Source organism: Coregonus lavaretus (genome assembly GCF_964263955.1).
Source record: "Coregonus lavaretus genome assembly, chromosome: 23".
Lineage (NCBI taxonomy): Eukaryota > Metazoa > Chordata > Actinopteri > Salmoniformes > Salmonidae > Coregonus > Coregonus lavaretus.
In genome coordinates, this window is record NC_140010.1 from 26,870,033 (window position 1) to 26,896,522 (window position 26,490).

Sequence of the window (26,490 nt, forward strand, 5' to 3'; positions counted from 1 at the left end):
TTTTACTACAGGAAGAGGGAGAGAGAAGGAGAGAGATAAAGATGTATAAGAGCCATGCAGAGCACTTCTCCCTGGCATCCAGTAATGAAATGTTTACTTAAACTAACCAATTATTACAAATATTGACATTACTGCAGTATAGCCCAATTTATTCATTTCTGTTCAAAAATAGCCTGTTACGCCATCTGCCATAAATTGCGGGCACAAAAACGTTTTTTTTTTTCAAACCCTGTATCGGGGTACACGTTTTTTTTGACAAACTCATTAGAAGATCCTAGAGTGCCATTGTGGCAATTGTTCTGCCAATACCGTGGTACAACCATAACCAGAGTTCCATAGCGTTTTAATGGAGACAGATCCCTTTTTACCCGCAGCCCTCACAGTACAGTGGTCTCTGTCTGCAGGAAGGACTGAGCACGAGAATTACGTTGGAACTGAGCCATGTTCTCTGAGCCGTTTCTGGAGGCGTAGGTGTTGTGCTGGGTGTAGTTTCTGGCCATATGGCAGTTGAGGCATATACTCCGCCATTTTCTCTTGAGTTCCCCTTGAACCTGAAGTAGCAAGGTAAATATTTTAGCACAGATGGAAAACTAGCCCACATCTGTCACTACATTGCTTATATAATCTTTAAATAAAATGCTGTACTCATCATTTTACTACAATGAAAATAAAGCAGACAACGAGAATTAAAATGTACATTTGTATTAACTGCTAACAAAATACCTTTAAACATTATATACTTTTACATTATAGTAATTTAGCCAACGCTCTTATCTAGAGCGACTTACAGTTAGTGCATTCATCTTAAGATAGCTAGGTGGGACAACCACATATCACTGTCAAGTACATTTTTTTTCAATAAAGTAGTTCCGTCTTGTCGAGGTTGAGTTTGAGGTCAATTACAATGATGTACACAACAGCTTTTATAAAAGCCTGCACGTTGCTTCTCATCTATCCTAATTTGTGCCAAGGAAGACACTGTCAACACTGGTTCAACACTGTCAACACTAATCATTTACACTGTTGTACATCTTTTTAACTGAGCCATCAGTGCCCAAGACAACCTATTAATTCCAGAATAAAATGCAATTAAGAGCAATCAAGGCGAGAGCTTACCTCACTGTTTAAGAAACAGTACAGGATGGCAACCACCAGGCCCTGTCAACAGAAAGTCACCAAAATGAGAAAACTGCACCAAAAATAGCCAGAATATATCGTGATAGATTAAAATATCCAAAAGGGATCAGTTTTACCTGAAAGGATCCGATAGCGAGGTCAAAGAAGATTTTGTAATTTTCCATGGATTCATTGAGAGACACAAAGACAACGTAATGGATGCCAAACAGAGGGATCAGCAGGAGAGTAGATTTGGCCAACCTCCTGAAACCACACACACAATATTACAGAGACACTCTATGGAGGGGACCTAGAGACTACACTGTTATACAATCATATACACTAAGTATAGCAAACATTAGGAACACCTTCCTAATATTGAGTTGCACCCCCCCCCTACCCCCCTACCCCCCTTTTGCCCTCAGAACAGCCTCAATTAGTTGGGTCATGGACTCTACAAGGTATCGAAAGCATTCCAAAGGGATGCTGGCCAATGTTGAATCCAATACTTCCCAAGTTGGCTGGATGTCCTTTGGGTGGTGGACCATTCTTGATACACATGGGAAACTGTTGAGCGTGAAAACCCAGCAGCGTTGCAGTTCTTGGCACAAACCGGTGCACCTAGCACCTACTATACACTGTTCAAAGGCACTTAAATATTTTGTCTTACCCATTCACCCTCTGAATGGCACACATACACAATCCTCGTCTAAATTGTCTCAAGGCTTAAAAATCCTTCTTTAACCTGTCTCCTCCCCTTCATCTACACTGATTTAAGTGGATTTAACAAGTGACATCAATAAGGGATCATAGCTTTCACCTGGATTCACCTGGTCAGTCCATGTCATGGAAAGAGCATGTTTTGTATACTCAGCATATAATTTAATAATAATTGTTGTTAATACGTCCACAAAACGTTGTGGCGAAATGTTGGTGTTTACCCATTAAATTATAGGGAGCATATAGAGCAGGGATGGGCCATTTTGATGGGGGTGGGGCCCACAAAATATCTAAACTAATCACGAGGGGCCACAGTGGCTCGTGGGTCTGCGTACCCACATCAAGACCCGCACATGCAGTCCGAGCCTTTTGAGGGCTCTATGTTGTCTGTGCTGCAGTGAAGTGAGAGTAAAGGCTGCGTACCCTTTTAACCAATAGTGCACTACTTTTGACCAGAGCCCTATGGGCACTAAAAGTTGTGCACTATGAAGGGAATAGGGTGTCATTTGAGATACATTCTAAATCGTGAAGGGGCCCTGACTGCCAAGTGCCAACCAAGGTAGACTATCCTGTAGCAGTAGACACTAGCTCATCCAGTCTTAGCATCACCAGCCGCCTCTTAGCCCTTAAATCCCCTCGCTGACGAGATGGGAATATTTCTCCCTGAAGGCAAATATGTGCTGTGCTGACCACCTCTATAGCTTAGCACAAATCTATATTGTCACTCTACAGTGTACAGTTTGCACAATAGAACACCTTCAGGCTGCATATCTATGTCTTTGGCTTGAGAAGTCAACTAAAATACCATATGTCAGAGTGACACACAAAGGCATACTGCAACATTTGAGCACTTAATTTCTCCATTCAGGAATGTTGACACTCCATTATTGAGTATTCATGGTCTGTTGCCTGAGTGCAGTAACACATAGGCCTCCCTGTTCAGTGACTGACTGAGCACAACAACACATACCTGTATTGTGACTGGTCGTTGCCACCCACATCAGGACATCTCAGCTTCTGAACCAGAATCCTTATAATACTGATGAACAGGATGAAGTTCACCTGGAAACCCAGTCAATATATATTGACATATGTTGTATATTTAGTTAAAAAGAAATGCAGTCAACCAATTTAAGGGCAATTAACTCAGCTATAACCAGCGTTGGTATACATTAAGGGCTGTGTTATGCAGTCAGATAAGACAACAGTACATCATTCCATATAAATCACCTGTTGTAAAATGCAATGTTTAGACAGACAGTTCAATAAAGCTAGTTCAACCTTGAACTATATCCAAGCACAGCATAAATTCACACGCATGCAGAGCAACTACGTTTAACATGCTCTTGCCGTTACAATCCTATCAGCTCCCCATTATGTGTTAGCTACCTAACATGACAGATCTGAATATTCTCTGTGTGGCATTTACTTATCTCCTGGACACATTCTGTTTAGTTAATGCTTGGGATGTAGCAAGGGTTTGATCCTGCATGTGGTAAAGGGAATTAAATTAGCAGCAATAGAGAAGGATAAATGATAGATACCCACCATGATGGAGAAGCCTATGGGTACATTGATCACCCACTTGGGGATTGGGTTATCATTCTGTTCCCAGCATCTGAAGGAATAGGAAATGATACCCATATGAAGATGTTAGTAAACACGTGCCATGCATCCCTGGCCTTACTAACCTATGCACAGCACTTTGAACTGGTTTAAACTGATTTGAGCAATACATTAAAATTACAAAGGTTGCCAACGCTTCATTAACTTTATAATCACAACCAAATTATTTCACACAATCCAAGACAAACAGCACATCTACATTAAGTCTGGCAACAGGCACATGCACAGATAGGGTTCAACCAGTGCCCAAACACCTGCCCTTTTGCCCTCTTATGAAAAAGTGCCCGCACAGCTCGTCGATATTTTTATTTAATTATTTATTATTATTCCCCATATGACCTTGCTGCAACTCCCCAATGGGCTCGGGAGAGGCGAAGGTCAAGACGTGAAACATGACCCACCAAGCCGTGCTGCTTCTTAACACACTGCTCGCTTAACCCTGAAGTCAGCCGCACCAATGTGTTTGAGGAAACACCGTCCGACTGACCAAAATCAGCTTGCAGGCGCCCGGCCCGCCACAAGGAGTCACTAGAGCGCGATGAGTCAAGGAAAGCACCGCTGGTCAAACCCTCCCCTAACCCGGACGGTGCTGGACAAATTGTGCACCGCCCTTTGGGGTTCCCGGTCACAGCCCCAGGCTGTAGTGCCTTAGACCGCTGTACCACTCGGATCTCTTTTAGAATTGTTTTCTTAATTTTAAATGTAACAAATTGTGCATAAAACTAGGTCATTTCATAAGCTCTTGAATCTCAGAAAAGACCCCCTCCCCAAGAGCGCAGTCATCTGACTTGCATGCAGTGGCCACTGGCTGCGGGCGCCGGGCAGGGAGACATTGTACCAGGAGGCTATTTTGAGTTGGATCTGTCATGAGTCTCTGTTAGGGGCAAAGAATGGGGCAATTTGACTGCTTGTTAGTGAGAGGCAGATGTCAGCATCAGAACAAACTCAAATCAAGTAAAAACTAGTTTTTTCCGACGCCATTGCTAACTAGCTAGCATATTTAGCCTACATCATCATTCGTTCTCTGGTTGTCTCTAGGCCTAGGAGTCACTGGCTTGCTTACAATGTTTGATGAGTGTGTTGAAACCAGAAAATAAATAGGCCTATAAATGTTGACATTTTGGCTACAGAGGCAGTTGGTATGTTATGAATTTAGAGTTATGAAATGCCCTAATTTTCAGTAATGCCCCGCCCCCGGCCCTGTCTGGCAATCACACATGAAAAGAATCCACCACCCTACCAACCATGTACATTTATGCTTTCCAAGGTGACTTACCCAGTATCCTCAAAATAAACCCTTGTAATAGCCCATGCAGAAACAAACACGGTTGGGATTCCTGAAATACAGAGGAGAATTCACCGAATACAATCTGATAGACATTTTAGCAGACGCTCTTATCCAGAGCGACTTACAGTTAGTGAGTGCATACATCAATTTTATTTTTTTTCATACTGGAATCGAACCCACAACCCTGGCGTTGCAAATGCCATGCTCTACCAACTGAGCTACATCCCTGCCGGCCATTCCCTCCCCTACACTGGACGACGCTGGGCCAATTGTGCGCCGCCCCATGGGTCTCCCGGTCGCGGCCGGCTACGACAGAGCCTGGATTCGAACCAGGATCTCTAGTGGCACAGCTAGCCTTAGACCACTGCGCCACTCGGGAGGACATGATAGCATGAATGGATTGGATGTACTGCATGTTCCTCACTGTTGTTGATACATTGCATATATATTAATGAGTAGCTTACCCCAGCCGATGAGAAGATAAACGATGAAGTGTCTATTTTCAGAGAAGATGACTATCAGGAGCGTATGGAGGTAAAGGCCCTCGACCAGCAACCAGAAGAAGTTGGCCATGATAAAGTATTGAAAAATCACCAGGCTCGCCTTGCATCCAATCTGGGACAACATTGTAGTACATCACTTGTGCTGCTATACAAAGAGAAACTACAGGACACTCAACAAAAATAACCAACGTGTGTGTCTATATGGAAACTGAATTCCATGTCCTTATTCTGATAGACAAAGATGTGGAAACCACTTATTTCTAAAGTATACCAACACAATCAGAGTGAACTGAAGGTGCAAGAACCAAAATGTGTCCAATGGAAACTGAATTCTGTACCACAATCTCAAAGAAGTTTCATAGCAAATCTATACAAATACATCAATACCAATACATACAAATACATATCAGTCGGAATTGTCAATTAACTATAAGAACCAGAGGTATACAGGCTGATAAACAACCTGACTCACCAGTGAAGGCTGCTCAGAGCACTGATTGCGAGAGAAGAGGATGTCGTCCTTCACAAGAACTGCCACCGCTCTCAGGATGAAGGAAAAGAAAAGGTTGAGGTGAATGTAGTTCCGCGTGCAATGGAGTTTTCTATAGAGTGGGTGAAAGAAATTATTTATCAGAGGATCTCTGGTGTGTGACAACACCCTGCTGCTTCTCTCTACAGTGCGTGACTAAGATTGTTACCCAAATAGCACCTTATTTCCTACAGTATATAGTGCACTACTTTTGACCACTATATAGGAAATAGGGTGTCATTTGGGACTCACCCTAACTCTCACCTGAATAGACAGAGGATGGCGCTCCCAGTTGTGAGGGCGATCAAAGACAAACTGTGGCCCAGCGTATATAACGTCTTCACCACCATAAAGAAGAGCAGCTATAGGAGAGAGAACATACAGTACAGTCATTGGCTGTGTCAAAGCTGTATATATAATTAAATGCAAAGAAATATGATTGATCTCAGATAGGCGTTTACTTCAGCACCATAGAAGACGAGTCAGGAGAAAGAACATACAATGCACAGGTCCTGCGTATGGGTCATAGCAACCTACTTTGTATGTACTTTCAGAATGGACTTTGATCCTACAGTGAGGGAAAAAAGTATTTGATCCCCTGCTGATTTTGTACATTTGCCCACTGACAAAGAAATGATCAGTCTATAATTTTAATGGTAGGTTTATTTGAACAGTGAGAGACAGAATAACAACAAAAATATCCAGAAAAACGCATGTCAAAACTGTTATGAATTGATTTGCATTTTAATGAGGGAAATAAGTATTTGACCCCCTCTCAATCACAAAGATTTCTGGCTCCCACTCTTAAAGGGAGTGCTCCTAATCTCCGCTTGTTACCTGTATAAAAGACACCTGTCCACAGAAGCAATCAATCAATCAGATTCCAAACTCTCCACCATGGCCAAGACCAAAGAGCTCTCCAAAGATGTCAGGGACATGATTGTAGACCTACACAAGGCTGGAATGGGCTACAAGACCATCGCCAAGCAGCTTGGTGAGAAAATGACAACAGTTGGTGCGATTATTCGCAAATGGAAGAAATACAAAAGACCTGTCAATCTCCCTCGGCCTGGGGCTCCATGCAAGATCTCACCTCGTGGAGTTGCAATGATCATGAGAACAGTGAGGAATCAGCCCAGAACTACACGGGAGGATCTTGTCAATGATCCCAAGGCAGCTGGGACCATAGTCACCAAGAAAACAATTTGTAACACACTACGCCGTGAAGGACTGAAATCCTGCAGCGCCCGCAAGGTCCCCCTGCTCAAGAAAGCACATATACGGGCCCGTCTGAAGTTTGCCAATGAACATCTGAATGATTCAGAGGAGAACTTGGTGAAAGTGTTGTGGTCAGACGAGACCAAAATGGAGCTCTTTGGCATCAACTCAACTCGCCGTGTTTGGAGGAGGAGGAATGCTGCCTATGACCCCAAGAACACCATCCTCACCGTCAAACATGGAGGTGGAAACATTATGTTTTGGGGGTGTTTTTCTGCTAAGGGGACAGGACAACTTCACCGCATCAAAGGGACGATGGACGGGGCCATGTACCGTCAAATCTTGGGTGAGAACCTCCTTCCCTCAGCCAGGGCATTGAAAATGGGTTGTGGATGGGTATTCCAGCATGACAATGACCCAAAACACACGGCCAAGGCAACAAAGGAGTGGCTCAAGAAGAAGCACATTAAGGTCCTGGAGTGGCCTAGCCAGTCTCCAGACCTTAATCCCATAGAAAATCTGCGGAGGGAGCTGAAGGTTTGAGTTGCCAAACGTCAGCCTCGAAACCTTAATGACTTGGAGAAGATCTGCAAAGAGGAGTGGGACAAAATCCCTCCTGAGATGTGTGTAAACCTGGTGGCCAACTACAAGAAATGTCTGACCTCTGTGATTGCCAACAAGGGTTTTGCCACCAAGTACTAAGTCATGTTTTGCAGAGGGGTCAAATACTTATTTCCCTCATTAAAATGCAAATCAATTTATAACATTTTTGACATGCATCTTTCTGGATTTTGTTGTTGTTATTCTGTCTCTCTCTGTTCAAATAAACCTACCATTAAAATTATAGACTGATCATGTCTTTGTCAGTGGGCAAACGTACAAAATCAGCTGGGGATCAAATACTTTTTTCCCTCACTGTAACACCAAATGACAGATGTAATATCCTAGAATTATCACCAGCAACATCAACATCAACATGTTGAAACTGAAAGACTGTAGGATCTTTAGAAACATAATTTTCAGAGTCACAAAAGTGTACTGTAGAGACTGGTTAAAAACATTGGTGAGAAAAACATGTACCGAGCATTACTGTCAGAAAGAGCCATCCCCTAAGAGGAGCCATTGTAAGTACAATGCCTTTACTGCGAATCATTCAACCCACTCAAAGAGTGATTCACAGATTCAAAGAGATTGAAATCTGTCAATAACATGACCTGCTCGAATCTGCCCTCTTATCTTGTTTCCCCAGGAAATTAGTCAAATGTTTGATTTACCCCCTTTTACTACGGTTGAGTGAAAAACAAAGAGACTTCCTTTAAAACAAATGTCAGACAAGGACCCTACCAACGCACCAATGCTCGCAGTCACTCCTTTGAGGCAGTGCCAAATTGACATTCTCTTAGTAAAACAGTCACTCTCTCTAAAAGCATTGAGAGAACTCCTATCCTGCAGCAGTGACATATCTTCTCCACCTGCACTTCACACTTTCCATTGCTCATTGTTCTACAAAACGTGGACGCACGCACACACACACACACACACTCCCTATAGAACGAGTGTATCCCTATAGCCAGTCCTAAACAGTGAAATGACAGATACAGTTGAATAGTAACCTTTCATCCTTCCAAGAAAAGGTCAATTAGTTTTGATACTATCTCATCCATAAGATTTGAAAGAAAACTTTGTGTAAATTTAGTCGACAAAAACACCCCAACTGATACATTAAACACACCTTCACTACGAAGTACGTATCAAAACTGCAAGGTGTCTTCAGTACACTTTCCAAGTGTATTCATATGGAACTGTTGACAGTTATCCACGGAAAATGCCTAACAACTATCAACCAATAAGCATCCAGGATCCAAACTACCCGTTTTATAATACATAATAATACCTCAAAGAAATAATTTGTCACAGCAAAACTGTTAATGAATTTTGTCTGGATTGATTCCAGTCTAATTGCCAGTGATCATCATGTCAAAAGGGCCGCTAATCTGCCCATTTGTATCACCAAAAATAGCCCTAGAAATACATTTTTAAAAATAGCTTTACGCTCTGAGAGGAACAAGCGAGAGTCCTCAATGTTTCCCCTCTAGGAGACTTTGCCACTTCTGACTCTGCCACAGGGACTGAATTGGCTCTCTAGGGCGTAAGTGAGGGTTGACCTCAACTCGAAAAAGACAAGTAACGCAACTGTAATCTAGTGTATTAGTGGGAAACAGCATTGCAGCATTGGTCACAGAGCTCTTAAAGGGGCAATCTGGGATTCAAACAACAAAAAAGTGGTCACCCCGCCACGTTGTTCTTAGTAAATTGCCTTTAGAGGACACACAACATGCATCTGATGTACTGTATATGATAGACAAAACCTAATATACTGTCAAACTTAGATAATTGCTTTAGCAAGAATGTCAATGAGATATCACACTTTCGGCCTCAAAAATATATATTAAGGTTAGAGTAGGTTTGAACATCACACATCCATGAACATCATAACTCCTCTTCAAATACAACTATAAGAAAAGGTTATCCAGCCAAAGTTGAGGTTACAAAGCCTGGTCCCAGATCTGTTTGTGCTCATGCCAACTCCATTGCTGTTATTGTCAAGCCAAACAGAACAATGAGTGACAAGGAGTTGGCATGATAGCACAAACAGACTGGCACTCAAGCTAGAGGTTACATCCCAAAGGCAGGGTCCCAAAGAGCTTGCACTATATTGGTAATGGCAGGGGGCATCGTTTGGTACTTCTTGCCACTCCACCACTTTCAAGAATTCCTGGCTTCACTACTAGTTGCAGCCCAAAACGTATTAACTATAGGTGTGAAACAAGTAATTGAGGAAACATGTGTTCCTATCTATTTTTCATAGTGAGAAGATTAATTTACCTTTCCGAAAGACTGGACTTGGCCTTAACACAAACGGACAGGGGGAAAGGCTTGGGTGAGAGTAGTTGTCGAATTTCACGGATTAATGGCCACACAGCTAAAGGAAAACCTTTCAGTATATTTAATATTTAGGAAAGTAGGAGTTCTTTTTTTCAGATGGAGATCAGCAGAGTGCCAACGATGGCCCTGTGATCCAGACCAGAGGCGCATCTTGGATAACCTCCAATAGAAGAGAGAGAAAGCAATCACAATAGGCTATTCAAGGTATTGATATTGCCCCAATCTGAATAAAACAAGTGAATGGGAGGGAATCGTGGCCAGCAATTTTACTTCAGTCAGTATGTCAAATGAGAATTACTGGTGTTGGGAGCAGGGTTGCAAGTAATCTGATTACAAAAAAACGAACTGTATTCAGCAACGTTACCAGCAAACGATTGTAATCTGATTACAGATACTTTTGAAATTCCTTGGATTTATTTTTTCAGAAAGGATGCTTGTGAAAAAATGTGTTTTCTCAATGACATTCAATTCAGCATTGAAAAAAAGGCACAAGTTTACGTTTGTTCCACCTGAGGGAGTCCACTATGATGACACACCAAATGTGTTTGATGGATCCTTTTTGTCTTCTTCTAATGCCTCTTAAGGGGAAAGTCATCCTAAAGTAATCAGATTATGTTACTGATTACAATTGTGGACAGATAACTAGTAAGTGTAACAGATTACATTTACAAAGTAACCTACCCAACCCTGGTTGGGAGTATTATTTAAATTACCTTAAATGAATGGGTCATTCGTGAGTTTGATTGCCCTTTTTCAGGGCTCATCTCTGATAAAATTTTGGGCAGTGGAATAGCAGTATGAATCATCAGTCTTCTTCATGTTTTCTACTCCTAGTTCATTGTTGCTACTTGCTTGGCCTCTTATTAACATCTGCTGTAGTGGGCCAACCAGGATGACAGTAACTCGGAGTCTGCGTCCCAAATTTTCACCACCAGGGTTGGGTAGGTTACCTGTCCAAATTTGTAATCAGTAACATAATTTTTGGATTACCCAAACTCAGTAATGTAAATAGATTACTTTCAGTTACATTTAGATTACTTTCCCCTTAAGAGGCACTAGAAGAAGACAAAAAGGATCCATCAAACACATTTGGTGTGTCATCATAGTGGACAAGATCCTCCCGTGTAGTTCTGGGCTGATTCCTCACCGTTATCATGATCATTGCAACTCCATAAGGTGAGATATTGCATGGAGCTCCAAGCCGAGGGAGATTGACAGTTATTTTGTGTTTCTTCCATTTGCAAATAATCGCACCAACTGTTGTCACCTTCTCACCACGTCCATTCCAGCCTTGTGTAGGTCTACAATCTTGTCCCTGACATCCTTGGAGAGCTCTTTGGTCTTGGCCATGGTGGAGAGTTTGGAATCTGATTGATTGATTGCTTCTGTGGACAGGTGTCTTTTATACAGGTAACAAACTGAGATTAGAAGCACTCCCTTTAAGAGTGTGCTCCTAATCTCAGCTCGTTACCTGTATAAAAGACACCTGGGAGCCAGAAATCTTTCTGATTGAGAGGGGTTCAAATACTTATTTCCCTCATTAAAATGCAAATCAATTTATAAAAATTTTGACAATGCCTTTTCCTGGATTTTTGTTTTGTTATTCTGTCTCTCACTGTTCAAATAAACCTACCATTAAAATTATAGACTGATCATTTCTTTGTCAGTGGGCAAACATACAAAATCAGCAGGGGATCAAATACTTTTTTCCCTCACTGTACATAATATAATAATAATAATAATAATACATGTATTCAGTATTCAGTTACTCCACAAGCATATTCACCACAGGGCTCTGGTCAAAAGCAGTGCACTATAGGGAATAGGGAGCCATTTGGGACACAGATGGTACAATGTTTAGATTGAGGAGACAGCTGGGTGCCATGGTGAACAGGATGTTTTATTTAGCCTTTAAGGTGCCTGTGTTTCATCTGTATTTCAAGGCATCAGGTGGAAGTTAGCACACAAACACACACTGCAGTACACCTTCCCTATCAAAACAGACCCAGGACAGAATTTCCATGCATTTAGCAAAGTGTTCTACTGCTAGCTTTCATTATCAGCATGAGGGCCTTCACACTCAGAAATCAGACCACAAACAAAATAGTATATAATATAAAACAATGGAAAATCAATCACACAAGAACATTGTCTTGTTATTTTCTTTGATGTCCAATGTATCAACACCTTCATTGCAATATCTAATATCTGATAGACTACTGTATTGTATTTCCATGTCGTTTCTTGGTCAAACTGTGAATAATGATACAACACTAGAGAGACAATAGATATAGAGATCGAGAACTTAAAGAACATCACCCTGCTTACCTTATCATGCTTTTCCTCTGCCCCACACACACTGGTGATGTTGGGAAAAACATCAGACCATCCGTCCGCTGTACAGTTCTTGCTTATGTTTCCTGTGGATAGGAGAAAAACATTGTTTTTGCCAGTTAAATGTTTCTATTGCCTCTTCTCTAAAACCTTTATAAATGGTTATCCAGACCCATTATTCCTTTCATAAATCATAGTCTTAGAAACATGCAGCATGTTTGTTTGTTTGTAGATGCAGGGATTTGATTTCCCTGATGAGTTTGATGAAATATTTTTTTTTAGCCAAGATTATCTTCTATTGTTATCACAGATAGTAAGCCCAATCAAGCTGACTGAAATATTGGCTTCACACACAACCCTGAAGTGAATTGCTGTGATCCCATTTTGAACATGACAGATGATGGCTTCCATTAAAGTTTAATTCGTCAGGCTCTTGTTTACAGTGTTATCATATATATTAAAGACTGTTTTATATCAATATCAAATCATTTCTGGGTAACAATTAAGTACCTTACTGTAATAGTTTTCCATTAAAACTGACAAAAATAGCTTTTTAGCAAAAAACTATTTCTCAAGCAAGAATTTTGCAAGGACTGTCTGGGAGTGGTCTGAGTGGGGAGGGGAAAACTGAAAACAAGCTGTTATTGGCAGAGACGTTTGGAACTCTCTTTGTTATTGGTCTATTAACCAATTTACTGCCTGGTGATGTCACCCAGCAAGCAGAAACTCCCACCCATGCAAACCTGCTGATTAGAAAGTCCTGTGTAGATTGTATTTTCAACCAGCAACTATCAGGAAAACACTGATCCACTTTTTTCACACTTTAACAGTGTTAGTTTCATCAGCTGTTGTACAATATTATTATTTTTAAACACAGGAAAACTGAATTTTTACTGCCCTGGGCCTTTAAAAGACATTCAGACAGTCTTTTCAAGGGCAAATAGATGTAATTTTGAGAGATTGGTTTTTCACAAAAACCTCTCACTCTGGGAAGAACAATCATCGTTCAATGCTTGATTCAAAGGAGCCTTCAACTTAGTCGGTTGAATATTGAATGTGTTTCTTCTCTTGGGTTTGGCATTCCACAGAGGTCTAGATGAGAGAATGCGTCTGGAGATATAAACGTCTGGAGTGTGCTCTGCTCTGTGGCAGGGACAGACAGGGGCAGGGGGAGAATGTAAGCGGAACAGAGGATGTGAGAGACTGTGTTTATTCTCTCTGTGTTATTCTCGAGGAGACAACGATGATTGCATCCCAAATGGCACCCTATTCCTCACATAGTGCACTACTTTTGACCAGTCTTATCGTCCCTGGTCAAAAGTAGTGCACTATATAAGTTAAAGGGTGCCATTTGGGACGCAACCGATGGCAGTGCCTGAACCCAGTGTGCAATGTTCTGTAATGTACTTTGCCACACACTATGTATAACCACAGGCCTCTTTCTTTCTTTCTCCACTTCTGTGATCGGAATGAGCATGTCGCACTCCATTAGTATACTCTACACAGACCCTGCCACAGCAGCCTGCCTAGTCATAGGTTTGACGGGTGCTATAGGGCTCCCCAGAGGTTTCTGTTACAAAAAGTATTCCAAGCCAATTTACATGCCCAACTCGTCCTTATCAATTTCACACAGCTAGTTTTAACTCAGATGTACACTATATAGACAAAAGTATGTGGACACCCCTTCAAATTAGTGGATTCGGCTATTTCAGCCACACCGGTAGTTGACAGGTGTATAAAATGCATAGTGCCAACTGTAATGTTTGGTGGAGGAGGAATAATGGTCTGGGTCTCTCTCTCTCTCGACCTCACTAATGCTCTTGTGGCTGAATTGAAGCAAGTCCCCGCAGCAATGTACCAACATCTAGTGGAAAGCCTTCCCAGAAGAGTGGAGACTGTTATAGCAGCAAAGGGGGGACCAACTTCATATCAATGCCCATGATTTTGGAATTAGATGTTCCACAAGCAGGTGTCCACATACTTTTGGTCATGTAGTGTATCTTGAATGTGGGGCGTTCATCATAGGACTGGAACCTGTCTTCAAGTGAATCCAATAATCTAACAGTATAATGCATCATTTATCATCCTTTTTGTCTGGGTAATTAGTTTATAATGAATGACGTGTCAGTGCAGATTCGTCCAGACTGATGGGAAGGTGGAGAGCTCCACAGCATCCTAGTCTGCCACATGGGCCATTGGAGATTATGGAGTGAGCAGACGTGATTCATTTTGCCTCTAATCCATGCAGTGCAGAACAGATCATTCTCTGAACCTTGCTTAGTGCAATTCACCATGTTTCAGTGCCACAGTTTATAAAAAATAACGATATAAACTTGGGGGCCATTTTTGTCCCTGGCTTTCAATGTACTCGAAAAGGTAGAACATCTACATTACACTGGTCTGTACACCTCGGTAATTCTGTGAAATGAGAAACATGGGTCTGGTGTGAATCCAAAGCCCGAACATGGCGTAAGCTCTAACCCGAAAAAAGCGTACAGAACATTGCTTGAGGAATATCTCAAACTACCCTTTGCATGTGGGGTTTGAGAACAGAACACTCCCACAAAAACATCCAGAAATGTGACTTTGACATTGATATCGAAATTAATGTATGAGAAATGACAATACTGTACCATTTCTGCCAAAGAACATCTTGAGCACCCTGGGGCACTCTCTAGTGACAGTCTCTCCAACCTCTGCACGGTCCCAACATGCTATGTTATCCCAGATCGCTTTGCATCCTACTCCTGTCAAGAGATCAGACAGCAGTGTCTTAGAAAAATACAATGATTTAAATAAATAAAACAGTTGGTTGTTTATCATAACTTTGCCTTATGCAACTGTTGAAATTGTACTTCTGCCATAGGTGATTCAAGACCATACACTCTACAGCAGGGTTCTCCAACACTGTTCCTGGAGAGCTACCCTCCTGTAGGTTTTCGCTCCAACCCTGTTCCTGGAGAGCTACCCTCCTGTAGGTTTTCGCTCCAACCACAGTTGTAACCCACCTCATTCAGCTTATCAACCAGCTAATTATTAGAATCAGGTGTGCTCGATTAGGGTTGGAGTGAAAACCTACAGGACGGTAGCTCTCCAGGAACAGGGTTGGAGAGCCCTGCTCTATAGGTTGTTCATTTTATGGATAGCATCATATAATTATTGTATGTGATCAATGCTCACCTACTGTACATCCAGTAGTGTATGCACAATATACACTTCACTATACAGTAGGCTCTTTCAGAATGAATGGTAGTCCATTACGCTACTGGTGGTTGGAACAATATGATAGATTCTCTGTGTGGGAGTGAAAGTGGCTAAATGTGTGAATCTATTTGTTTCACCAATGTCAGGAGGACGGCCACGGCTGAGAAAGCCTTTCTCTGAAACATGACTCCTGAAATAGCTTGTTATGAAACAAAAGGGTGTGAAAGTGCCAAGGGCAGACTTAAAACAGTCAAACCCTTTTTAGCAACTTAGTGGCAAAAATGGAGCGCTTAGGCCTAAGCTCAGTAAAACGTAGCCCCACCAGTAAACAATGTAGCCAGCTCTATTAAAATAAACATATTAACTAACATCAGACAGAAATAATTCAATGAAAACAAAATTGTGACACACAGACAAAAAATAAAAAAAAATACATATTCATGATGTGACCCACATGAGTGGTATAATGTGTGTCCTGCTGCGTTTCAAATGGCACCCGATTCCCTTTATAGTGCACAGGGCTCTGGTCAAAAGTAGTGCACTGTAGGGAACAGAGTGACATTTGGGACACACACAATTATATTATTTCAAGTGCAGCTCCTGCTTGCTGTATGGTATCTTTATAACTGTGATTCAATGTATGATAATGGCAGTACTGTACTGTATCACACTTTTAGATGATACTGTTGAGCACATTGCCACCCACAGTGCGCACTGGCGCTAATCAATAAAAATAAAAAAACAGAAATGTTTCATAATCACATTGGGCTATACAACAAGAACAAATCAATTATTGATTTGCATTAAGCATGGCTTCATTCCAATACCAGGGTAACTGATGCATGAAATCCCTGCTCCCTTTATTATTGACCTGGATGCTCTCTATACTTCCATGGTACAGTTGGCTCAGTTGGTAAGAGCATGGCGCTAGCAACGTCATGGTCGTGGGTTCAATTCCCCGTAGGACCACCGATATGAAAATGTATGCACTCACTGATGTAAATCGCTTTGGTGAAGGTGCCTGCTTGATAGCATAAAATATATCAATTTTACAGTACAGTACACACAAGCAAGGCTCAGAAACATACATTGGTCAGGTTTTGAGATTGAGATATTATTGAAGGAATACAAAATAGAACGTCACATGGTAGGAAAAATACATAAAGGCATACACCTAATAATTAAGTCAAATGAAATCAAATTGTTCTCTTATGTAATTTTATGTTCAGAAAAATGATCTGTTCCTGGAGTAACTGGGTACTTTCAATGCATATTTTACTTAATATTGTCAATAAGAACTGCTTTATACCTATGCTCATGTTATGGTGAAAGAAGACAAAAGTTACATTGCGAAATAATGTATAATTTCAACTAAACTATACACGTTCTCTTGTCTTTGATAACGTACACTAATTCCCTTGACACCTCACAGTAATTCTTCATCCAATTAGTTTAATTTATGTAGCACAACCTTGGTTATAACTCACAGTAAAGTGTCAATATAGTGAGTCGGCAGCATGGTGGGGCTGCCAGGCATAAAGTTTAGTATAATAATAATTATTATTATTATTATAACTGCAAGCAGAAATGCCGGGGTTCAAGTTGTGGGCCCATTGTGCCACCATCAGGACAAACTCGACACATTGCCCTAGGATGAGCTACTTCTGTAATCCTTTCCATGCTTGCCAAATATCAGAACTAAAACATCAAACAGATCATGCAATATGCCTTTAATGTATTTTGGACCAATTGTAATGATGTTGACTACTTTAAATGTCTTCTTCTTCAGAACCGCTGGACCGAAATTTGCAATTTCAATCGCCTGTTATAGCGCCACCTTGTGGCCAATTGGCATGGCATCGCATGAGAGGGTGTGGACTATGGGCCTTTACCAACATGTGAAGTTGCACCCTCCTCGGCCTTACCATCTCACAGGAATTTGCATGTTACATTTCCTCGCAAGAACAACCGGTATAATAATAATAATGAACGTCAACAAATACAATAGGGTTTCACCCAGCTTCGCTGGCTTGAACCCCTAATTATAGAGAGAATGCTCATAAGCATGAGTTGTAGAACGTTCACTATGTACAACATTTACTTCAAGATAGCTAAAGTGCAAGCTATTCAGATTTTAATGGAAAGTGGCAATAAATCAAAGGTTTCTGGTCACAATCTGAGTTGTGGGGCTTATCTGGACTAGGAAACACTGTAAAACTACTAAAAGTCTTCATATAATTTGACATTTACTTTTCAAAGGCACTTGAATAGGTGGCATTTCATATTTTCTTTTAAAAGTTTAATAAATGTGATTTAATTGGGTGACATAAAAATCTATGTAGCTTGTAATCTTTCAATTCCCGAAATATTCAGAAATCTATTTGCAACCCATGGTTTATCCTGTCTGATGAGGCGAGATGAATGTGAAATCAAAATATTCTGTGATGTCACCTTTGGAGTAATTTGAAGGTTCTTGGTCCCTCAGCTTCACAAGACATTCTTCCTGGTCTGTTTCAAGCTCCAGGAGGAAGTTACATGTTGGATGTCTTCCACTCACCTAACAAAAAAAAAATGCAATATAAGTTTGATTAACTTCAATTGACTCGTATTTTGAGATCATATTAAAAGAGATCAATTGTATAGTAGAAAGAAAGGTGTAGTTAATTTACGTTGTAGATTCAATTAGTTTTTCGCAGGACATCATATATTTTCTTAAGCAGCAGAATGCAGGGAAACACCAGTGAACAAGACATAAAACAAGACATCCACAATATCAGGGACAGGTTATCCCATTAGCTGTTATACATCACATAAATCAGATCATGTTTTAAATACATTTATTTTATGTTTTTAAATGACACAGCAGTTCATGATAACACCACCTTCCTAACTACATAGGTTAGTTGAGAGAGAGAGAGAGAGAGAGAGAGAGAATGAATGAATGAATAAATAAATGAGAAGTTTTACTGGAGGAGAGAGATTCCCATTAGAGGTAGAATAAATAGGTGAGAAATCACAAAACTTTTCCCATGAGTAAATGGAGAAGATGGATAGAATAACCAATATGTTTACGCATCATGAAGTTGCACACTAAATAACCAGTGTTAGTATGTGGTTTTGGGAGATATTGCAGTAGGGAATTCCTCAACAAACACCTTCAGCATCCTAAATGGGAACTGTATACGTTCCCTAGAGCCCTAAAGGGTTTCACACATATGTGATGACGTACAGTACGTTTGGCTGTGTGTTGACATTGTGTGTGAGTGAGTGTGCATCAGTGTGGGTGTGAACCACGTTAGCCCTTTTCTGGAGGATTCAAGTGCAGAGAAAAGGGATGATGGCCTGAGTGTGAAGAACAAAATAGTCAAACTGGGCAGTGTGCCATTGTGAGGTGTGCTGCAGGAAGAGAGTGGCCTGAAAACAGACTGAACATCAGAATGAACTGTTGTTTCACGTTAGTCTTTTTCTGCTAAACAGACCCAATCCCTGCCAGGAGAAACAAGTGGCATGTGACAGAAAGGGCGAGATACACACTGTGTGCCACAGAGAGCACGTCTCAGGGGGCACACACACACACACACACGGCACCAAGTAGCATTGTCAGAAGCGTTAACAAGCAATCGGGGGCACCAAGCGGAAGAGACCTCGCACTGGGTCAATGGGAACTCAATGCTGCATCCAAAATGGCACCCTATTCCCTACATAGTGCACTACCTTTGACCAGAGCCCTATGGGCCCAGGTCAAAAGTAGTATACTACTCTCCCCTACATATTTATTTGGACAGTGAAGCTAAAACTATTAATTTGGCTCTATACTCCAGCATTTTGGATTTGAGATCAAATATGAAGCAACAGTACAGAATGTCACATTTCATTTGAGGGTATGTTCATACATATCTGTTTTACCGTTTAGAAATTAAAGCACTTTACATATATCTAGTCCCCCAATTTGAAGGTGTCAAGTATTTAGAAAAAAAATCACTTATAGTGTATTACATTTAGTCAGAAGTTTAGTATTTGGTCCCATATTCCTAGCACGCAATGACTACATCTAGTTTGTGACTCTACAAACTTGTTGTATGCATTTGCAGTTTGTTTTGGTTGTTTCAGATTATGTTGTGCCCAATAGAAATGAATGGATAATAATGTATTGTGTCATTTTGGAGTCACATTTATTGTAAATAAGAATATAATGTTTCTGAACACTTCTACATGAATGTGGATGCTACCATGATTACGGATAATCATGAATGGATCGTTAATAATGATGAGTGAGAAAGTTAGAGGCATAAATATCATACCACCCCCAAAAATGCTAACCTCCCTGGTTATTTGTAATGGTGAGGTTAGCATGTCTTTGGGGCATGATCTTTGTGCATCTGTAACTTTCTCATTCATCATTACTCACGATTCATTAATGATTATCCATAACCTTTTACTGCAGTGGGCTAAATCAGGGTCACACAGAGTGTTTTCTTGGTAGTCAAACAAATCTACTTTGAAACAAAAGTATACACCTCACACACATGGTTAGGGGCTTAAAAATAAGAAGACATCTGTACCATGTCAGATATACAGTTGAGATTTATTCAATTTTGAGTTTGCATCCTAATATTACACTAAATGGAAACTGGAAATAATCTTTATTAATTATGAAATTATGAAAAATATTAACAACATTCCATCCATGAGGCCAAAGAGGTCAGTTTTGATCATTGACTGCAGGAAAGGGCTATATCCAAAATGCTGAAGTACAGAGCTAAATTAAACGTTTTAGCTTCACTGTCCAAATAAATACGTAGGACAGTGTAAATACTGAAAAGGGTACTGTTTGGAACACAGGCAATGACTAATATGACTTCCGGACTCTTCTAAGGCAAACACACAGAACTACACTACACTCATAGTCGAAGACACATCCAAAGAAACTACAGTGGCTTTTGAAAGCCTTACAACCTGGAATAAAAATTGATTTTTAGGGGGTTTGTATCATTTGATTTACACAACATGCCTACCACTTTGAAGATGCAAAATATTTTTTCTTGTGAAACAAACAAGAAATAAGACAATAAAACAGAAAACCTGAGCGTGCCCCTTGCTTAGTGGTGTTGCAGACTCTGGGGCCTTTCAGAACAGGTGTATATATACTGAGATCATGTGACAGATCATGTGACACTTAGATTTCACACAGGTGGACTTTATTTAACTAATTATGTGACTTCTGAAGGTAATTGGTTGCACCAGATCTTATTTAGGGCTTCATAGCAAAGGGAAGGGGGTGAATACATATGCACGCACCACTTTTCCGTTATTTATTTTTTCAAATTTTTTGAAACAAGTTATTTTTGTCATTCCACTTCACCAACTTGGACTATTTTGTATATGTCCATTACATGAAATGCAAATAAAAATCAATTTAAATTATAGGTTGTAATGCAACAAAATAGGAAAAACACCAAAGGGGGATGAATACTTTTGCAAGGCACTGTACATCGCACTTGAAGCAGAATGTTTCTCTTGGCTGGCTTGGAAGGGCATTGAGGGCACTCCTACCTTTCATGAGTGTGCAGTGAGAGAGGAGATATTGACTCTCACACCCGGGACTCTCACAGTTTCGCCCCAAAATGGCAGTGATTGTCAGGTCAGTGGTGGGAGCGTCTATCTCTGAGACAGAGTCAATGACCCACTCCCAGTAGGCTACAAGGCCTTTTAAATGAAGCTGCACACAACACTCACCACTAATTACTGGGTTCACCAACCGTCGCCTAGGCCGTTACAACTAGGCTCCGTCCCTAATGGCATCCTATTCCCTTTAAAGGGCACTATTTAGTGCACTATTTAGGGAATAGGGTGCCATTCGGGACACAACACTAACGTGTGTGGCTACAGATATGTTAATGCAGCAGCAATCCCATCTCCTGTATGTTTTGCTAAAGCGAATGTATTTTTAACGCTTCTTTGCTCCACCAAATTGTGGTACACACACATTACATACAAGATATTGCTCTGATTAATTCCTAGTATTCCGTCAGAGAGAGAGAGAGGAAGTGCAGAGTATGTAAGACATCTTAGTACGTAAGACATCTTAGTAAATGCAACTCAACGCAGACCTTCAGGCTAAAATGTGAGAGCCTAACATTTTGATATGAAATGTATTAAGCTGCTATTACTATACCCCACAGCTGATTTGTAACTAATAAAGCTAAAAACACTGAAGCACTGGGGACACACAGTAAGCCTTTGCACTTCTTATGCATAAACAAACTTCACAGCTTTTTTTTTAATCATCCTCTATCCAAAAATATGTTTTGATTCCTATTCCAGTATATGATTCATACAATAATATCAAATAAATCCCTAATGTTTATCACTTTCCCCTAACAGATGAATCTGTGTCCAGAGATGCTCTGTAAACGGTTTATCTGTCTATAGCCAGATGGACTTGTGAATCCAGGACTGGTACATAGCAGCTTTACACTAATCATACTGATTTGGCACATACCGTATTAAATCTGTGACATAATAGTCATTCATTCAATGAAAGGCAGTAGCTAGACCTTACTATTTCATAATTCACATTGACCTGAGACGGCATGGGACTTGCTTTTGTAAAGCACAATGAGATGAGATTAGAAGGAACTGACTATTGAATGAGACAGACTGACTTAGTGTTTGACGATTCCAACATGCTTTATACTTGAGAGTCAAGGACGTTTCATTGCAATCAGCAACCATTTCAATTAGCTGTCATGTCATGTACAGGACACTTGCACATCTAGGCAGCTGTTGATCATGATCTGCTGATTGGGATCTTTAGAAGTACAGGATAATCATGAGAGTCTGCTAATTATTTAGAAATGAATAGAGAAGGCCTATTACTAAATTAGGTCTGATTTTGAAATGATCTTTGTAGCTGCTTACAGACAGCACATTCAAATGATGCTCAGATAGGTATTTCTGTACAGTACAATATGTCCTCCATTTCATGGATTACAAAGTAAGCACTCTGTGTTGTATTAAACATGAATACATACTGTATAGATAGACAGGCTATATTATTAAGAGCTTCTGTACGTGCCTCAACATACAGTGCTAAAGTTTTTATATGAAATGACTCCACTGTAGAGAGATGGGGTGTACATACAAATTACGTCAACATTCTCAGCAGCTACTGTACTTGTTGGATTTCTATATAACCCATATTAATATGTGATAAATTAATGATTATTTGCTGATTTGCTAAATCCAATATCCAGAGAAAACTCTGCTTTCATCAGATTGGTGGAGGAGAAATGACAAGAAATACACAAAATATTCAACTTATTTTGAGAGAGGGGGTTCATTTGTACTGGCAAATAGTGCTGCCCTCTAGCACTATGTGATGATAGACTCTCCAGTTTTGCCCTATTTGTATCAAGCACATTGGCACCATACCAAACCAAAAGGTGCATAGGCTGGGGTGCATGAGGTCTCGCTACAGCATGTTTTAAACAGATAGGAAAAACCTGTGTGCTACAGACACTGAACATGCCTGAGGTGCATTGCAGCATATTAGCTACCAGTGTGCTAGCCTGGTCCCAGATCTGTTTGTGCTTTTGCCAACACCATTGGTCATTGTGAAGCCAAACAGCATGACAATGAGTGACAAGTTGTTAGCATGATAGCACAAACAGACTGGCACTCAGGTTACCAGTGTGCTATAGAGAAGAACCTGTTGGGATCTGCTTGCCTAATCAGATGGTGAAGTCTGGCGTGTTTCAGGTGACCCATATTAAGTGTGCCTTCAAGCAAAGTAAAAAGCACTATAATAGGGTTTGAGAAAAATCTGTAATAGTCTAGACTGTTAGACCATGCAGACAGCAGACAGTCCTATTTTACTCCAGTTTTCAGAGTTTAACATCTTGTGTGAGAGGGGTTCTGCCATATAATCTATATGGCTTCTAATTTCCACCTTTTTGTGTATTGTTGTGAGGTTAACAGCAAGAGTATTTCTAGGTAAATGACTCTCACATGAGTCACATCATTACATCAGAATACACTGCGTCAAACAGACACTGAACAGCTGCTATCTCTTGTTCTGATGGGTAAAAGCTCATTAGATGCACTATGGGACCAGACCCCCATTCACACCTGTGTCCCGATCACTCTGCCACACATTGGGGGCAAAGCCAACATAGGCACAGCATTGAATGGGTAAATTCCATAGAGATAGATAGAGGACTCTAGTGCCCAAAAGTCGGTTTTAGCATGGGCAGCGCCATTGAGGACTTTCACCATTTTCAAGTAGTCAACTGGGTGGGACTTCCTATGGGTTTAGGAAGGATCACATAATTCCATCCAGGTCATCAGGAGGGATCAGCCAAGGAATTATACTTGTGTGCTAACATTCTATTGTGGTGGCAGTAACTCAACAACCTGGCTTTATACCTGTTCAAACAACACACTCCAGGTGTCAGTATGCACCCTTTCAGTTGTTTTTACCAACTCATAGACGGGCTGGTTGTTTAGCAACAAAACTGATGTGTCTTCAACTATGGGGCAAAACAGAAGGGGTTGGCTTAGATTGTTGACAAATTGTAAACTATATTTCGTTTCCAATGTTTATTGAAAACATAAATACATTTTCACAATGAGCACTTGTCTCTCAAATACATTGTTGGTTAGCTAGCTAGTGAATTTTGGCCATATTGGCATAGACTTGACATCAGTCAACTCACCTCAAAACAAGACATGGTATCAAGAACAAGATCAAACTAGCTGAAACGAGCGACCTACAATTCCCCACATGGCAGCTTCTTGTCATTGTTGCTAGCATTCTGGCCATCCAGAATCACAACAACACACATACTTCTTCCCCATTGAAGCATGCACATTATTTTCGTGACATTGTCAGCTAACCCATCTATAGAAGTATAAAAAAAAAAAAATGGAGATTACCTCAATGGAGCTGCCCATGCTCTCACAGACGCCATAATGCGACAGATACAATGTTGTGTCCTCTAACTATATCTATGGTCCATTCAGAGCAGTCCTTGAGGGGTAGATCATGAGGATGCTAGTTAGCTGAAAGATTAAATGACCTAGTCTAGAATTTGACCTGTACAGTGGATAAAAAGGGAAGAGGGAACTCCAATGTCAGCATTATGGCAAAATGGGATCTTGATGGTTTGAAGAGCACAACCCTATTCATTACAGCTATGTGAAATGATCCCATATCTCTTTGGACTGTGAAAAATGCTGCTTGAATCAAGAGCTGAACTTCTGTAGACTGCAGAGAGCAATATGGTGTAATAAATTACAACACAGTAGTGTACACTGTTCAGCTGCCTATACCCTATATGGACAAAAGCCTCTTATCAAATGCATCAATCATAATGCCACACATTTGAGGTACATTTCTATTATATCTTTATATGAATTATAGTTCATAGTTTCAAGTATTAGAAAGCCATTCTCTGAGATGCATCCTTGTGCGCATTTTGATCACCACGCATAAAAACGAAATATAAAATAAAAGTACTGTTGTGTCACACTTACCACAGACAGACACGTTGATAATGACAGAATAAAAACAATCAAATTTGTCATCTTAAATTCGTCGGTCACCTGCTTGTTCTTCTAAAAGAGAACGGTCTGTTTAAAACTGATGCCGGACTTCATTGATGAGATGTCGTAATCCCATGCAAGTGGCTAAGAGTGTTTTTATTAATAAGAAAAATATAATATCACAAAATGAAAGAAAGTAAAACCAACCAGCTATAAAAATGGTTGAAATACTTTGATTTGCCAAATCCAAATACTTGACTCAGAGAGACAGAGGGAAAACGCGCACTGCTTGGTTGTCCGCACGCACTTCTTTGGCACCTCTTCAAGTTATTGGGAAGAAGTCAGAGGTCTGCAGCAGACGTGTCAAATAATAACTGGAAAGCTTCTTTAGTAAGTCCGAAACACCGAACTGAGCTTGAAAAGCAGAAATTAAATTTCCCCGAAGCCATCAAACCCGAGAACAATCTGCACGCACTGGGCAATAGCACAGCAGCACGCGCGTCAGTGGAGGGATGGTCCTTTTTCCTTGTGAATTTCGAAATGACTGAAGCCAGCTCTGCGCTGTTATTATGCAAGGCAAAAACGCGTGCACATCAATACTAAAATGATATTGACCTCAGCTTCTAATCAGATGATCGTTCAGGCTACTAAACAAGCTCCATTAATTTCTTGGATTTCACAATCTGGATTTTGTATACAACATTCCTAGCCTACTGCACAGAAATAACAGCATAATTATCGTAGATTATTTGTGTAAATTCACTTCCATGAAAGTAAATTTCACTCATTTGATAAATAATGTAATAGGCCATCATCCAGGATAATTAAAATGTGTTTACTATGGAAATGTCACATTCTCTTGAACAACATGATTTACTGCTCAAAGCTGAGCTTTGTGTGATAGTGAAGGGAAACCAAAGTGACAGCTCGCAAAGCCTAGAGCAAAGTCGAAAGAATGATGACGAAACAATTCCTAAAGATGTATGTGATGCACAATGTTGCAACAAGCACCTGAGGAGATCCTCCAACAGCAATGTTTTAATTTTCAAGCCACAAACCACATCTGAAATGAATGGACTAAAGTTGTGTGTTTAAAGTACGTAAAAGATAAGGAAAAAACTACTGTAGACTAAATCTCAATGTGCTTTTCAGGTGAGGCAATTTCAGATGCAATACATTTGTCCTCTAAATAACAGCACCACTGCTTTTCTCAACCTGACAATCTCCTGTAGTTGTCCACTCACTCCCCCCTCCACCCTCTCTCCACTGCAGCCAACTGATCATGCATTCATTCCAAGGCCTCTTTTTTTGTTGAGCACTTATGGCACTTTGCACTAGCACTTGTGTATTCCATAAGCATGGGATTCAATTAGGTATATTGTTTTTCCTTTTTATGGTTTGAGTGCATTAACCTATAGGAGAAAACATTAACCTATAGTTATTTATTTCTCTTACATCCC

General features: G+C 40.5%; 1 protein-coding gene across 1 annotated transcript; it reads right to left on the reverse strand.

The window, feature by feature from the left end:
• Nucleotides 1-377: 377 nt before the first annotated feature.
• Nucleotides 378-25,072, reverse strand: LOC311150790 (vasoactive intestinal polypeptide receptor 2-like; the record flags this gene model as incomplete). The annotated part of the gene is made up of 13 exons (XM_084188319.1): nt 378-551; nt 1,117-1,158; nt 1,254-1,380; nt 2,807-2,898; nt 3,385-3,454; nt 4,739-4,799; nt 5,215-5,365; nt 5,726-5,855; nt 6,047-6,144; nt 12,275-12,366; nt 14,914-15,027; nt 17,936-18,041; nt 25,022-25,072. The coding sequence occupies 13 exons, from the start codon at nt 25,070-25,072 to the stop codon at nt 378-380; spliced, it is 1,308 nt and encodes a 435-aa protein (XP_084044445.1).
• Between the last annotated feature and the right edge of the window lie 1,418 nt (nt 25,073-26,490).